Source organism: Crocodylus siamensis, chromosome 6, assembly GCF_052110815.1.
Source record: "Crocodylus siamensis isolate JL-2025a chromosome 6, ASM5211081v1, whole genome shotgun sequence".
NCBI lineage: Eukaryota > Metazoa > Chordata > Crocodylia > Crocodylidae > Crocodylus > Crocodylus siamensis.
This window is the reverse complement of record NC_143400.1, coordinates 61388582-61402413: the sequence shown is the minus strand read 5'-3', so window position 1 is coordinate 61402413 and position 13832 is coordinate 61388582. Positions and strand designations below refer to the sequence as shown.

General features: G+C 42.3%; 1 protein-coding gene across 1 annotated transcript in view; it reads right to left on the bottom strand.

The window, feature by feature from the left end:
- Positions 1-13832, bottom strand: part of NYAP2 (neuronal tyrosine-phosphorylated phosphoinositide-3-kinase adaptor 2) — a 117586-nt gene that overhangs the window by 34760 nt on the left and 68994 nt on the right. The window contains exon 5 of the mRNA XM_090054122.1: positions 5225-5328. Within this exon, the coding sequence (XP_089910248.1) occupies positions 5225-5328 (104 nt within the window). The remainder of the gene's footprint in view (positions 1-5224; positions 5329-13832) is intronic.

The following is a 13832-nucleotide window of genomic DNA, read 5'->3' as shown; positions in this document are numbered from 1 at the left end:
TAAGTTGTTAATTCTGCCTCTTTGTTTAGTAGTGTTTCCAAGAGAAGCATAAAAGGGGAGATGATAAGAAGACCACATAATTAGCCCTTAAAGGCATGAGTAGGGATACCTGTACTCATGAGCATGAGATCTGGCTTGGAGAACCCTGGGGCAGCCTCCCTTTTCAGAAGGTATAATTCCAACAAAGTGTGGCAGGTAAATTGAAGGGGGGGATGGCCCTCAAAAAATCAGAGGTGACAAGGGCTAAGGGTGTGTTGCTCACAAAAGACCAAGGTGTTAAGCTATAGAACAATAAAGCGTATTTATTCAGACAACAGTACATTGCCTACAGTTCTGCTGTTCCCTCCTAAAATCCCCTTGCAAATACAAGAACTTCTCCATAACACTCTTTAAGGTATCCACACAAAGGGGGCTCCAGGGACTTTGTGGCAACCCCTGGGGAAGATCCTGTTATATAACCAGGTTCAACTTAGCTGGATTTTTTTGCATTATTCATTCTTGACCCAAAGTTCTTGTCCTCTAAGGCTTAACTTTCCTTGCCAATCAGTCCTACTGTCTGCTCTCTTCTGCTTACTTACTCCTGAATATCCCCTTTGAAGTGATTATTTATTAAGGTGTGCAAAGCTTCAGTCCCTGATTCGCTTTGGCGGAGATTTGATCCGATTTGGAATCCGAATCAAATCAGAGGACCCCCTAATCTCTCCAAATCGAATTGGAACCCTCCAAACTGATTCAGAAAGATTCGACAATTTGGACGTAGACACAGCTTTAAATATTTTTTCTACATACCTCCACGTAGCAGGCAGCTCATGAATGCTACAATACTGAGACACGTGGAGCATCCCACAGGAGTGCAGGGGGCTCCCCAGCATGCTCCACAGCATCCCCTGAAGTGGGCCAGAAGCACTTCTGGTCCACTTCTGGGTCTGCCAGGAAGCGCATGGGGGGGCCTGTGGCTAGGAGACTGGTGCCTCCTGGGTCTGGGGGGGGGGGGGGCACCCAGGGTCTCCCCATGGCCGATCACAAAGCTGAAGGGGTGGGGGGGGCTTCCAGCATGCTCCCCAGCAGACCTGGAAATGGACCAGAAGTACTTCCAGTCTACTTCTGGGTTTGCCACTGAGCACGCAGAGGCCCGCCCCCGCCCCCCACACACACTCCTGTGGGATGTTCCATCTGCCCCAGCATCGCAGCGTTCACAAGCCACACTGGTATTTCAAGGTACGTAGAAAAATCTTTTAAAGCTGTGTCTATGTCTGAATCACTGATTCTCCGAATCAGCATCAAATCTTCAGATTCAGATTTGGCCAAATCGAATCGAGGACAGTGATCTGAATCAACTAATTGAATCACTGTCCCTGATTCGGGCTGAATCTGAATCGAATAGGGCCCACTTTGCACACCCCTATTATTTATCTAGTTAAGATGTGAGCCCTTTCATCTGAGTCTTTTCCCCCTTGTTTGTGGAACAAATTCAAAATAGTTTTTGCAGGAAACAAAATCCTTGCAGGCCTCTTCCACTTTCAAATCCCTGAGCTCTTCAATCCAACAGATTTCATATCTAGTTGCCTTATTTTCTGAAAACTTACCTTTTTGAAATGAAGAATCTTAGTTGCAGATTTTATCTCGCTCCCCACTCAAACTGAATTAACCCATGATTGCTTGATCCAAAGATTACTTTCTATATCCAGCTCTTTTATAATGTCCTCAGCACTCATGAAGGTCAAATTAAATACCACTGATTATTGGTTAAGCCCTTCTTAATTCTGACCCCTCATAATTACATAATTTAGTAGTAGTTTAGAGTCCATGAGTTCATCTCTGCTTGCAGAAATATTTTCTATTTTATTTATAGAGTGATTGAAATAATGCTTAGCACTTAAACAGCACTTTCAAGCTCCAAAATGCTTTAGAAACATTAACTAGTAAATCCTTACATTTTTCCTGCAAAGGCATTATCAGCACTAATATACTGATGAGGAGAGACAAAGAGGTTAAATTCCAATAGTCACACAAATAGTCAATATATGAGCTGAACTAGATTTAAGAGTCCCAAGGTCACAGTCCTGATGACATAGTATTAGGTAAGGCTGCCAGTTTATATGGAGGCAGTTATAAGCCTGGGCATTTGTAAACTGTAACTTCTACAGCTACCTTGCCAATACAATTACTCCTCCCCAACTCCTGCCATTTTTATTGTACTCAGAGGTCTCTAAGTAATTGGATCTATGGCTGATCATTCTTCTATGTTGGATTAATATTTAGCAGTTTTGAGTTTATTTCCTGTGTGGTCAGGGCATTCCTTTACAGCGTGGTTATACCCCCTTCTAAAATTGCGAGCTTGATAACAATCCTGCCTTCTCAGCACCCCAATGTGTAAGTTAGTGATATATTAGTTAACACCAGTTAGTATTTGCTTACATCCCCCTACTGCAGTAGAACTGAACAAAGTTTCTAACATAACAGAGTTATCAATAGGGCGCAGGGCACTGCAAAGAGAAAGTGCATCAGGCCTTATACAAATTCCTGTATACTGCTAAGTACAGACAATCAAAAAGTCTGAGGCTGAATTGATTCAGTCTTTGCAGGTTAGTCTAAAACTGCAAAGACTGAATAAGCAAATGAACAAGACATTCACTTTTGATTCAGGAAATGCAGCCACATGCCTGCAGTGGCTGAAGCCAGAAACTGGGGGGTACTAGAGCATGGCTCTCTGGCACAGCCAGCATAGGCTGTGTGTTCACCTTCTCTTCCGGCTGCCCTCAAGGTCTCTGGGCTTTGCAGTTCACAATCATATCAGCAAGACTCTGCAGGGTTGCTCATCACTTCCTCTTCCTGCTTTCAGGTGCTTCTGGGATTTGTCATAACCAGCGCTAAGTAATCCAGCAGGGCAGGGCAGCTCTGTACTCAGGGGAAGATAAGTTTAACCCCCGTTTCTGGCCCCAGACTCCAGACAGGTTTTGCTGGGGGTGGGGGAGGAGGGGAGTAACTGTGAGGCAGCCCTCACTGCTCTATCTAGGGAGCAGAAAGGTGGGGCTAGCCCTGCTCTTTAAGAACACATAACATCTGTGCAGGCTGTAAAGTTCATTTTCCCACTAACAAATAGAAGTATAATATACAATAAACGGCTCTTAGGAACTCTAAGCCTGATTCCATCAACTTGAAGTAAGATGGAGTAGCCATTGTATTTGGGATTAGGATCAGATTAACGTGTCAAAATGGTAAGTTATTTCTGTAAATTGCCAGTTGCAGAGTAAGATTTAAACGATGGAAAGCTAATACCGTGTTTTCTTTTTTTTTCCTGAAACCCAGATATACATTATATATTACGCTATTAACAGGCCCATCTTCTATCAGTTATTTGAAATGTTCTCTCATCATCTGTATTCCTTTCTTCTACCTAGAGTAAATGGGATTCTTTTCTCCACAATTCTAATGAACCCTGTCTGCTGCAGTTTCGAGAAAGCTCATTATCTCTGCTATCATATCAAGTTCTGCTTTCAGGGTTTAATGCAAACCAAGATACAAAAAAACATTCATAACATTCAAGGTGCATCTGCCAGAAGTAACTGGCAATGTGTTTTGCCAGCTATGAGCTATTTAATCATAAATCACGTATCACAGGTACACTGGGTCACTCAAAAAAACTCAGAAGTGCAGTTATCCTAGAAGAAGAAATTATTCACAGGCCTTTTTAAATGGCCTGACATTTTAAGTCATCATTAAGGGTTTAATTTTATCATCTAAAATATCTTTAATTAATATTCAAGATTATTTTAGGCATCATAACTAGCAGGACACAAAAGTAATGGATTAGCACTTACTTCAATTTAACGAGTTAAAGTAGTTCAGCCTATTTGGATGTAGTTATCTATTATGTTCATAACAAAGAGTTAATTCCCAGGTTGAGTAAACTGACAATGCTTCATGTGCTATGCCAGTTTACAGTAGCAGGGGTTTTGGCTCAGAATTCCTTGCAAACTCACCAAGCTAAAAATGATTAAATCTTGAATTAGTAGAGTTCCCAAAGGAGTCTTGCCCCTCAGATCTCATTGAAATGTAATGGGATTTAGAGGCCTAATTCCCTTAGTGCTATTTGAGAATTACAGCCTAAATAGACATGCAGAAAATGCATATAAACAAGTAAAATAAAATCAGAAAACACTGGAATGCTTCACGTTTCAAGGAAGGCATCAATTAATCTTTTAAACAGGGTAATTTCCCCAGTTACTAATTTTTGCAGTTAGCTGAGCTAAACTAGTAAGATGAAACTCATCTTTGCATCAAAATGAATGGAGCCTAAATATTATATGTAAAACACAGTTAAATGTCATTTTATTTGTCTTTTCGTTCCTTCAGGTGATAACATAGGTATAACTTGCCAAGCATAAGCATTTCATTATTTCATTATTAAGGGTCAGCCTGGCATTGTTGTTATTGTTAAGAAAAGTAGTTCTGATTTAAATATGAAAGTTTTTTCCCCCTCTATTTTGTTTTGTTTGTTTTTAGTTTGTTTTACCAATTTGCAATGAACGTAACTACAGTGACTATTTAATAGCCCTATTAGAACTCTATGACCTATAGTTGAAGAGAATTTAGCTGCCATATATAAACAAAATAATCTGATATGTGGGCGATCTTAAGGACAATGATAATTCACAGTGTAATACATTCATGCACTGAGCTCAAAAAACAAATATGACTGACACAAATAGTACAGTATAACAGGGCAGAAGTCAAAAGGTGTATACAAGTCATTGACAAACATTGGTGCAAGTGCTTTAGACAAGACATTTAAAAGAAATATACACTAAAACATAGATTAAATTTATCAAAGTTTGATAAATTTTAAAGACAGTAAAAAAGTTCACAAAACATGAAAAAATAAAAAACTGGGTCAATACATATAATACAGGTTTGCTACATTTATATTACAGAATGAAGGAAGTAAGAGACATAAAAAAAAAAGATTTAAGAATTAATAGCAAAGAAAATTCTACCAGCCTTGGAAGATAGAATTCCATTGCCAATGGCGCGCGCGCACACACACACACACACACGCACACACACACACGCGCACACACAGACTTACATACAACATGCTCACGCAAGAAGAAAGACAAACAACAAAAACATCATTTACTGTAACAAATGACAGACACGAAGGTGAGAGATATTTGGCATGTCGGAGCACATGAAGTCATTCGCGATTGGGTAACGATGGTACCTGGCTTGGCTGAAGGTCACTGGCTTGCCTGAGAGGAGTAACTGATGGAGGAGGCACACCTGACGTGGATGCAGATCGACCTAATCTGCAGCTTGCTTTAGGCTCTACAGAAGGCAGGGAAAGAAAACAAACAAAATATTCCAATGAACAAGGTGACATAGCTTACTGCTGGTCAAGCAAATAACAGGAGTAGATTTAACAACCATCCCATTTCAGTTCGTACTCTCCTAGGGATGGATTTCCAGTCCAGATTGCTAGACAAATTCTTAGACAGTTGGCTAAGTCATAAATAAAAGTTGTCTTCCAGGCACTAGCAGCCGCTGTAGTTAAAGAATGGAGTAAGGCCGACTAAATTCCACATGCTAAAGGCTATAAAGGATTTCCCAGAATAAAAGTAATGATTTGGAATGATCAGTACCATAGGAAGGAAATTTGGTGCCCGGGTCAAGCCCAAAGCAGCAGCCTGCCAACGGCCCGCACATAGATCCGGGAGGCACACGCATCCCCATGCTTACCCAAGAGTGCTCACAGTGGTGGGAGCAACCCCCCCTCCAAAATGAGCCACTTATGACTCAGTCCTGAGCTTTGCCCTGGCTGGGCAGCACCTCTTGGTGCCACTTCACTTTGATGCCTGGGGTGCTTGCCCCGCTCCCCCCTCCCCGCTCTCCCCCTTGCTATGTTACTGCACACAGAAATCTGGAAGTAACTGATAATCAAGGTCAGTAAGGTCAGAACATGGAGGATAAGGAAGCTGGAACTTTAATCATACTGCATGGATTTTAGACCTGCCTGTTTCTGATGGTACGAAATGTGTCTCCATATGCCAGGCTAAAAACATTTACTACTTTGACCACATACACTTGCATCATAGATCTACTTTTGGCTAGGCCATATCTGCCACTCCAACTCCTCATGTAGCCACTCCATATCCTCTGAAATTTTCAGGAGAACTGGCAGGCTGTACTGTGCTCTAGCAGTAGGACCAGAACAACTCCTTTCAAATTCAAAGCTTTTATATATACACACACACACACACACACACATACACACACATGCACACACACACATACACACACACACACACACAGAGCACTACTTTAATTCTTGCATAGTCTAAAAAGATGAGGGTCCTTATGCCAGTGATTACATCAGTGAGAATTTTGAGATGCACAAATAAGCACTAGCCAAATATGAAGCTGGTTAATTTTCAGCTATCTGAACATCAAATATATTTGTGCTGTTTGGTGTTTGGCTAAGTCAGTCATCAAGTCACTTGTCCCTAGTAAGGGTATAACATGGGCCAACAGGCATGTATAAAGTGGAGTGATACAATAATCTGTCATTTTGAGCATAATCTGTTGTTTTGCCTTTTTGGATCAAGGCAGTATTCTATACATTGTATTAAATCTCTTTGGAAATGGTTTTTATTCTACTTCTGATTTTTTAATTTTTTTATTTCTTCATTCTGTGTCCATGTAAAGCACTGCTGAAATTTTTTTGTGATTTCAAGGAGACCAACACTGGGCCTAATAATGGGGGGTTTTTTCCGCTGTTAACCAGAAACACTAATCTGTCTCCATGATAAGCAAAAACAGATTTTCAACCAGTATTATCTCAGTTAACATTACTGATGACAAAAACTCCAAGATATTGTCTGCCATTGCTTCCAAGTTGTTTTCATTGCTTTGAGGAAACAGAAAACTGTCATCATTTCCAATTTGGATATACACGCAGCACTGGGAGAGTATCGTCTCCTTGCCAAAATGAGTCCTTTCATCTGGCATCAAAGAAATTAAAATGCATCCCACTCAGATGAGGTATTAGTTTCTTTTCTTTTCTTTTTTAAATCTCTCATGCAATATATTTTACAGTGTTAGAATGGTTGTAAATTTCACAGCAGTCCTTAGTAAAGGAAGTTTCAAAAGGAAGCTCTATCTATCTCTGGATGCATATCCAGAAGAGCAGACTGCACAGTGAATGAGATTCTGACATTGATATTGGTGGAAATACTTTTACTCCCACTGAATGGAAACAATTTAAGAGTAATTTCTGCTGTGAACTGAGTAACATCTTCATAGTGTGCATTAGAGTGGATTTTTTTTCCTCGTAAATGGTCTGTCAAACACGGGCTGCGCAGCTGACTACCCCGTATCCTGTATATCCAACATTACATTGTTTCTTTGCAGAGCACTATCTTTTTGCTATACTCAAGCTAACAGGACTTGGAACATAATAGCACTGTATTTAAATAACAAATACTAACAAATCATTTTAAAGGCATCTCTATACTGATTTCCCAGCATGCCTGGGAAACAACACCCTGTAGCATGATGCATATACCCACTCCTGCTTGCACATGCCAAAGCTGGAGGTGTGACAGTAAAACCATTTTGGGGGCATCTTTGTGCCTGCTTGTGAAATATCTGGAAGGTTTGAGAACATCTGTGGGGAAGTCTCCAGAGTGGCTTCAATGCTGCATTTGTAGTTTCAGAACAAGTGAGCAGCATGCTCAAGACAGAGCCATACCAACATAGCCAGGGGCAGTAATGCCCGCAAGGCAGCTCTGAATTCTGCTGCACTGTGCAATCACTATCATGATTGCACAGCTGCACCAGCAGCCTTTTTTATGTTCTCCACTAACCTGGAAGTTGGTACCTGAGGTGACTGCCCAAGTCACCCTGTCCTAGTTACACCACTGGGTCAAGAGTACCCCTTCCCAGGCACGCCAAGGCGTCAGTGTAGATGCACACCTAACTTGATGGGGTTGAACTTCTATCATCACATGCATTACTCTTTTATCTTTGGTAACTTCAGCTTTTGGTTTGAATTGTTCAAATGCAGGTATCTGGACCTGTCTGCAGGGTCTCTTTACTGTACTGATTCTGGGCCTTCCTGGCTTCTCTCCAAAGAGAGGGTCCCAGAGTATAGCCAACAAAGCAAAAGCTTTCAGTGAAAGCATGTGGTGAATCTGAGGTAGAGCCAAGCCAGTGCTGAGAACTAAACAGAACATTACTGAGTGCTCTGTTCATCCCTAACACACTATGTAGAGCAGGAGCCAGATGAACTCATAGCCCTAGGACCACAGGCCCTAACATGCCTCAATAAAGTGGTAAGCACTAGGGGAACTCTCAGGATCGAAATGAACCTGCCTCAAAGGTTGTCCTCTGCTATAAATACAAAACTCTAGTCTGAATGCAGAAGCAGGAGTCTTTTGATATTGCTGCTAGCCACTCCATTGCTGACAAGAGCTACTACTGTTACATAGGGAACTCACAAGCATGTAAAGCTAAGTGCTTTGTTAGACTGGGGCCAATGCAGGCAATGCACTTGACTAGCAAGGAGCAATGCCCATTACAATCAATGAGCATCATGAGACTTGAACACAAAGGTCCATTTAGACATACGGGTTCGTTTTAGAAATGGAGAGGGGCTGTTCTGTAGAATTTATGTATAACAAACAAATATTGATGGGCAGTTGCTGTGTTTGCTAATTCAACTTTGTGGCAATATTTTTTCCACAGATGCATAATCCTCCACATTGTGCTGTAAAAGGTAAAAATCAACATTTTCAGGAAGCATTAATGAGAAATGAGGCCCTGAACCCAATACAGAACCACTGTGTATGAGGATACCACTGGATCTCCACATAGACAAAGGCCAGGGACAGAAATTACACAAGCCGGTATAAGTGATCAAAAACTGGTTAAGATTTATAACACGACAGAATTTCAATGCATGTTAACTGCTTTCAAAATGGCTGAAACTGGTTTAAGATGGATGTGATAACTGTCTTTACTTGGCCAAAGGGACTGCTCTTTGTGGTACCATGTTGTAAAATCGTACTGGAAGAAATGTTGATTCACCATAAAAATATAGAGTATAGATATAGGAATGTGGTTGCCTGAAATCAGGCGTATAAATATACGCCTACCTACCAAAGTGACCTGATTTGTAAAGGAATTGGATACCTGCACAATCACCGTATAACCCACTGTCTTCAGGTATGAATGGAAGGTTTGTTTGCTTGTTTTATGTTTCTTTCTTTTTTTACTAACAAAGCAGATACCTGTATCCTGCTTCAAGAATTTTCTGAATTCTTTTGCTTTATTTTATAGAAGTGTGATGGGTTTCCCACAGTCTTCAGCTACACAACTGTTCTAAAGAAATTTAATTTCTGGATCTTACCAGAAGAATTTTTATATTCATCCAAGGGAGCCTTCATTTGGCCTATCCTAATCTTAATTCAAAAAAATATTCTGGCTGTCACTTGCATTGGAGAAGCTTCTTATCCTGTCACAGTCTCTCCTTTGCACATGAAAATAGAAATATTGCTAATGTGCTAGGGCTGCCAAGAAGAACATCTTGAATTAAATAAGAAAACATGACAGGTTGTATAGTAATCATATGCAAAATAGTGAAACATTCAAATTTTGAGGACTGAAACACTCTTATCATCATCATATTGGCTTAACCATATTAGTATACTTAAAGCATGAGTAACTGGCTATATATGAGCAAAAAATCAAATACCACGGGAACAAATCATAAAATATTTTTCTGTTACACACAAATATTTTCAGGATTGTCTATGCAGCTGCTAGTCAGGGTTGGAAAAAGCAGCAGTGTACTTAAAATATTTTACTAAGTGCCTAATAATTCTGTGGAATTCATTATTAATAGCTATAATTGATATCAAACTTTAATGGGATGTGAGAAAGGATTACACATTTATCATATAGACAGATGAATAAATTATGCTGACTTAAAGGGTGGGGAGCTCACTAGCTACTACTTTATCACTCACTAGCTACTCCACAGTGTATCCATTCCTTCCCTCTGGTAAGTAGAATTACATGTCAGTATTTACCCATTTCATTGAGAAGTAGACTATTCCAAGTTTAGCTTTTACTTTTCAGAAGAAAGGCATAGACCCATGAAATAATTACTGAGGAACAGCTGATGTGCACTACATCTTCTTTCCTACTTCCTACCTACTATTGGGAGGTCCTGGATGATAGGAGAAAGGCAAATATAGCGACCATCTTTAAGAAAGGGAAGAAGAAAGATCCAGGGAACTACAGACTAGTCAGCCTGCAACACGTCAGGGTGCCAGGGGTGGCTGTGACACCTGTGGTAGCCCCGTGACTGTGCTCCACTCCACCCCTAGGGCACTTTTACATCACACCTGCCACACCTTGATGGAATAATGATAAATAGGGAGGATGCCCATGGAACTTCACATATCCCTGTTTCCACTGAACCCCAACTAGGGTCTCTGGCACCCTACTGGTCATCACTAGTCCCGGATTTATGACCCAGATAACTTGTTCTGGGTGGTCCCAAACCCTCAAATTGACCACAACCTTTCCTCTTCAATAATAGACAAATTTTACTGATACACAGTAATAGCAGATAATAATAATGCAAACAGTTCTATATATCTACCAGCCCTAGGGCTGTCATCAGGGTCAAGGTTCATCTGGCCAGGACGCAAGCTTCACTCTGAGGTTTTCTCTTGAATGTCAGATGTCAGCAGCTTGGAAGATGGAAGCTGAGGCCCATCTCCACCAAGTGAGGTGAGGTGAATGAGACAGGCTGGCGGTATGCCCTCTGTCCATGGTGCCTTGGGTTCTCCTCTTGGGGACCCTGCTCTAAAGTCCTTTCTTTTGTATTCTTTTCCCCTGCTCATGACTCTTCATCCATGGCTATCCCCGATTAGTCTTTCTGTGGTCATCATACTGTTCACATTCTGTCCTGTTAGCATATTCCTTTGTTTCACAAGCCCATCCTTATTGCACACATCCTAATTTGGGCTTTCCTGGTATTTTCCTGATATGGTCTGTTCCCCCAAAATCTGAATTCTCAGGCTCCCCACTCTTGGGCCTTGTGAGCTCGTGCCACCTTATCTTATGTTATGAAGCAGTGTGATACATGCCCACAATTTCCCAGGTTATGTCTTTATCCATTGCCCTTGTTGCTTGCCTGGTTTAGACACCCTGTCTGCTTTGAAGGCTATTAATTTGTGTGGGAACCAGTCCTTTAGGGATCAATTAACCCTTGCCACTGCCCTAAGCCATTATTCTAATGAATATATATTTACCTACGACTCAATTTTCAAAAGCAAATCTCTAAATACCTTATCTCCAAATCTCTAAATACCTTACCTAAATACTCTAAATATCAGTTCCCAGGCCTCTGCCTGAGCCTCTATAGTTCCAGGTCCTTGGTGGGCCTCCTCAGTCACCTCCGCCTAGCTCGGCATGCAATGCCTTAAGGGCTAATTGCATGACTCTAAATCCTTCCCTTTACTGTGCCTCATGCCTCACAGGATGTTGTTTCCTCTGTTGGGGCTTTGGTCTTCTCACCTTTAATCTAACTAGGCCTTCTAGCCTGGGGCACTGAATCAGGTCTGGCTTTGAGGTGCTAGATCTCATCTGTCCCTTCTGCCACCAGGCCCTGGACCCCATTGCGGCTGCACCTGTCACTAGGAGAAGAAGGCAATTAGGAACAGTCAGCATGGATTCACCAAGGGCAAGTCGTGCCTGGCCAACCTGATTGCCTTCTGTGATGAGAAAACTGGCTTTGTGGATGTGGGGAAAGCAGTGGACATAATATACTTTGACTTCAGCAAATGTTTTGATATGGTCTCCCACAGCATTCTTGCAAGCAAACTGAGGAAGTATCAATTGGATGACTGGACGGTAACATGGATAGAAAGGTGGCTGGGTTGATGGGCTCAACAGGCATTAATCAATAGCTCAATGTTTAGCTGGCAGCTGGTATCAAGTGGAGTGCCCCAGGGGGTGGTTCTGGGGCCAGTTTTGTTCATTAACAATTTGGAGGATGGGATGGATTGCACCCTCATCAAGCTTGTGGATGACATCAAGCTGGGGGATGTAGTGGATACACTGGAGAGTAGGGCTAGGATTCAGAGTGACCTCAACAAATTGGAGGACTGAGCAAAAAGAAGTCTCATGAGGTTCAACAAGGACAAGTGCAAAGTCCTGTGCCTAGGAGGGAAGAATCTCATGTACCAGTACAGCCTGGGGACTGACTGGCTAAGCAACAACTCTGCAGAAAATGATCTGGGGGTTACAGTGGGTAGTAAGCTGGGTATGAGTCAGCAGTGTGCCCTTGTTGCCAAGAAAACTAAGAGCATATTTGGCTGCATTAGTAGAAACATTGCCAACAGATCGAGGGAAGTCTATTCCAGTCTATTCTGCACTGGTGAGTCCATTTCTGAAGTACTGTGTCTAGATTTGGGTGTCCACTATAAAAAGGATGTAGACAAGTTGAAGCGAGTCCAGCAGAGAGAAAAGAAAACAGTTCAGGGGCTTGGGCACACGACAAATGAAGAGAGGCTGAGGGAACTGGGTTTATTTAGTCTGCACAGGAGACGACTGAGAGGGCATTTGAGGCAGGTTTTAACTACCTGAAGGGTGGTTCTAAAGAAGATGAGAACACTGAGAATGGGGTTCAGTGGAAACTGAGAACAGTCTACTGTTCTCAGTGGTGACAGATGACAGAACAAACAGCAATGGTCTCAATTAGCAGCAAGGGAGGTTTAAGTTGGATATTAGGAAAAACTTTTTCACTAGGAGGGTGGTGAAGCACTGGAACAGGTTACCTAGGGAGGTGGTGGAACCTCCATGCCTGGAGGTTTTTAAGCCCTGGCTGGGATGATCTAGTTGGAGATAGTCCTGGTTTGACCACGGGTTGACTAGATGACCTCCTGAGGTCCCTTCCAACCCTGATTTTCTATGTTTCTCTGACTTATTTGTTGGCCTGTCCATGCCAAGAATAACAGTTAAATTAGATACAACAAACACTCATATCTCATGGCACATGCCAACTACTGACTGTTGCAAATTAGAAACATATCCTACTGGCAGGTTATTCTCTAACTGTCCACTGTGGACCCCTAACAGCTTTGATGGAAGCATCTGACACTAGTCCGTGTTAGACTCCAGACACTGGGCTAGGTGGATGCTTTGTCTTCTGTTACAGCAATTATGAACTAGGATCTGGGTTTCCATTTCCCATGGAAAAATGGAAGAAAAACCACAGATTTTTCCTTTTAACAAAGATAAAAAGGAGTTTTTCATTTTAATGGAGAAACACGGATTTTCCACTTTTGCAAAGAGCTCTTTGCAGACTGGCAAAGTTCCAGTTTCAAACAGGCTGGGGAGAGTGGGAGAAGGGTGGTCAGGCAGGGGTGCCATATACATGTGCATGCTTGCAGATGCACTTGGCCACCAGGCAGCCTGGAGAGCAGCTTTCCACAGGTAAAATGGGTGTGGGGAGGAAAGATTGAGGCCCCCATAAGGAAGGAAGAAATTGGGCAGGGCTGGGGCTGCTGCCCAGCTGAGGTGAAGCATGGGGCTGGAATGCATGACTGCAAGGCCACAGGCAGGTAGTCCAGGGGGCAGGGATGGATGGCTGTGTGCACTCCTGGGGGGCAGGGGAAACTCAAGGTGGGGGTGGCTATAGGTGCGGGCTGCCCGCTGCAAGATCAGGTTCCCCACCCTGCAGCTTTCCTTCCAGGGTTTACACAGCCCAGCACACAGGACCTGGTACAGCAGGGCAGAGCAGGTCCAGGAAGGGAAGC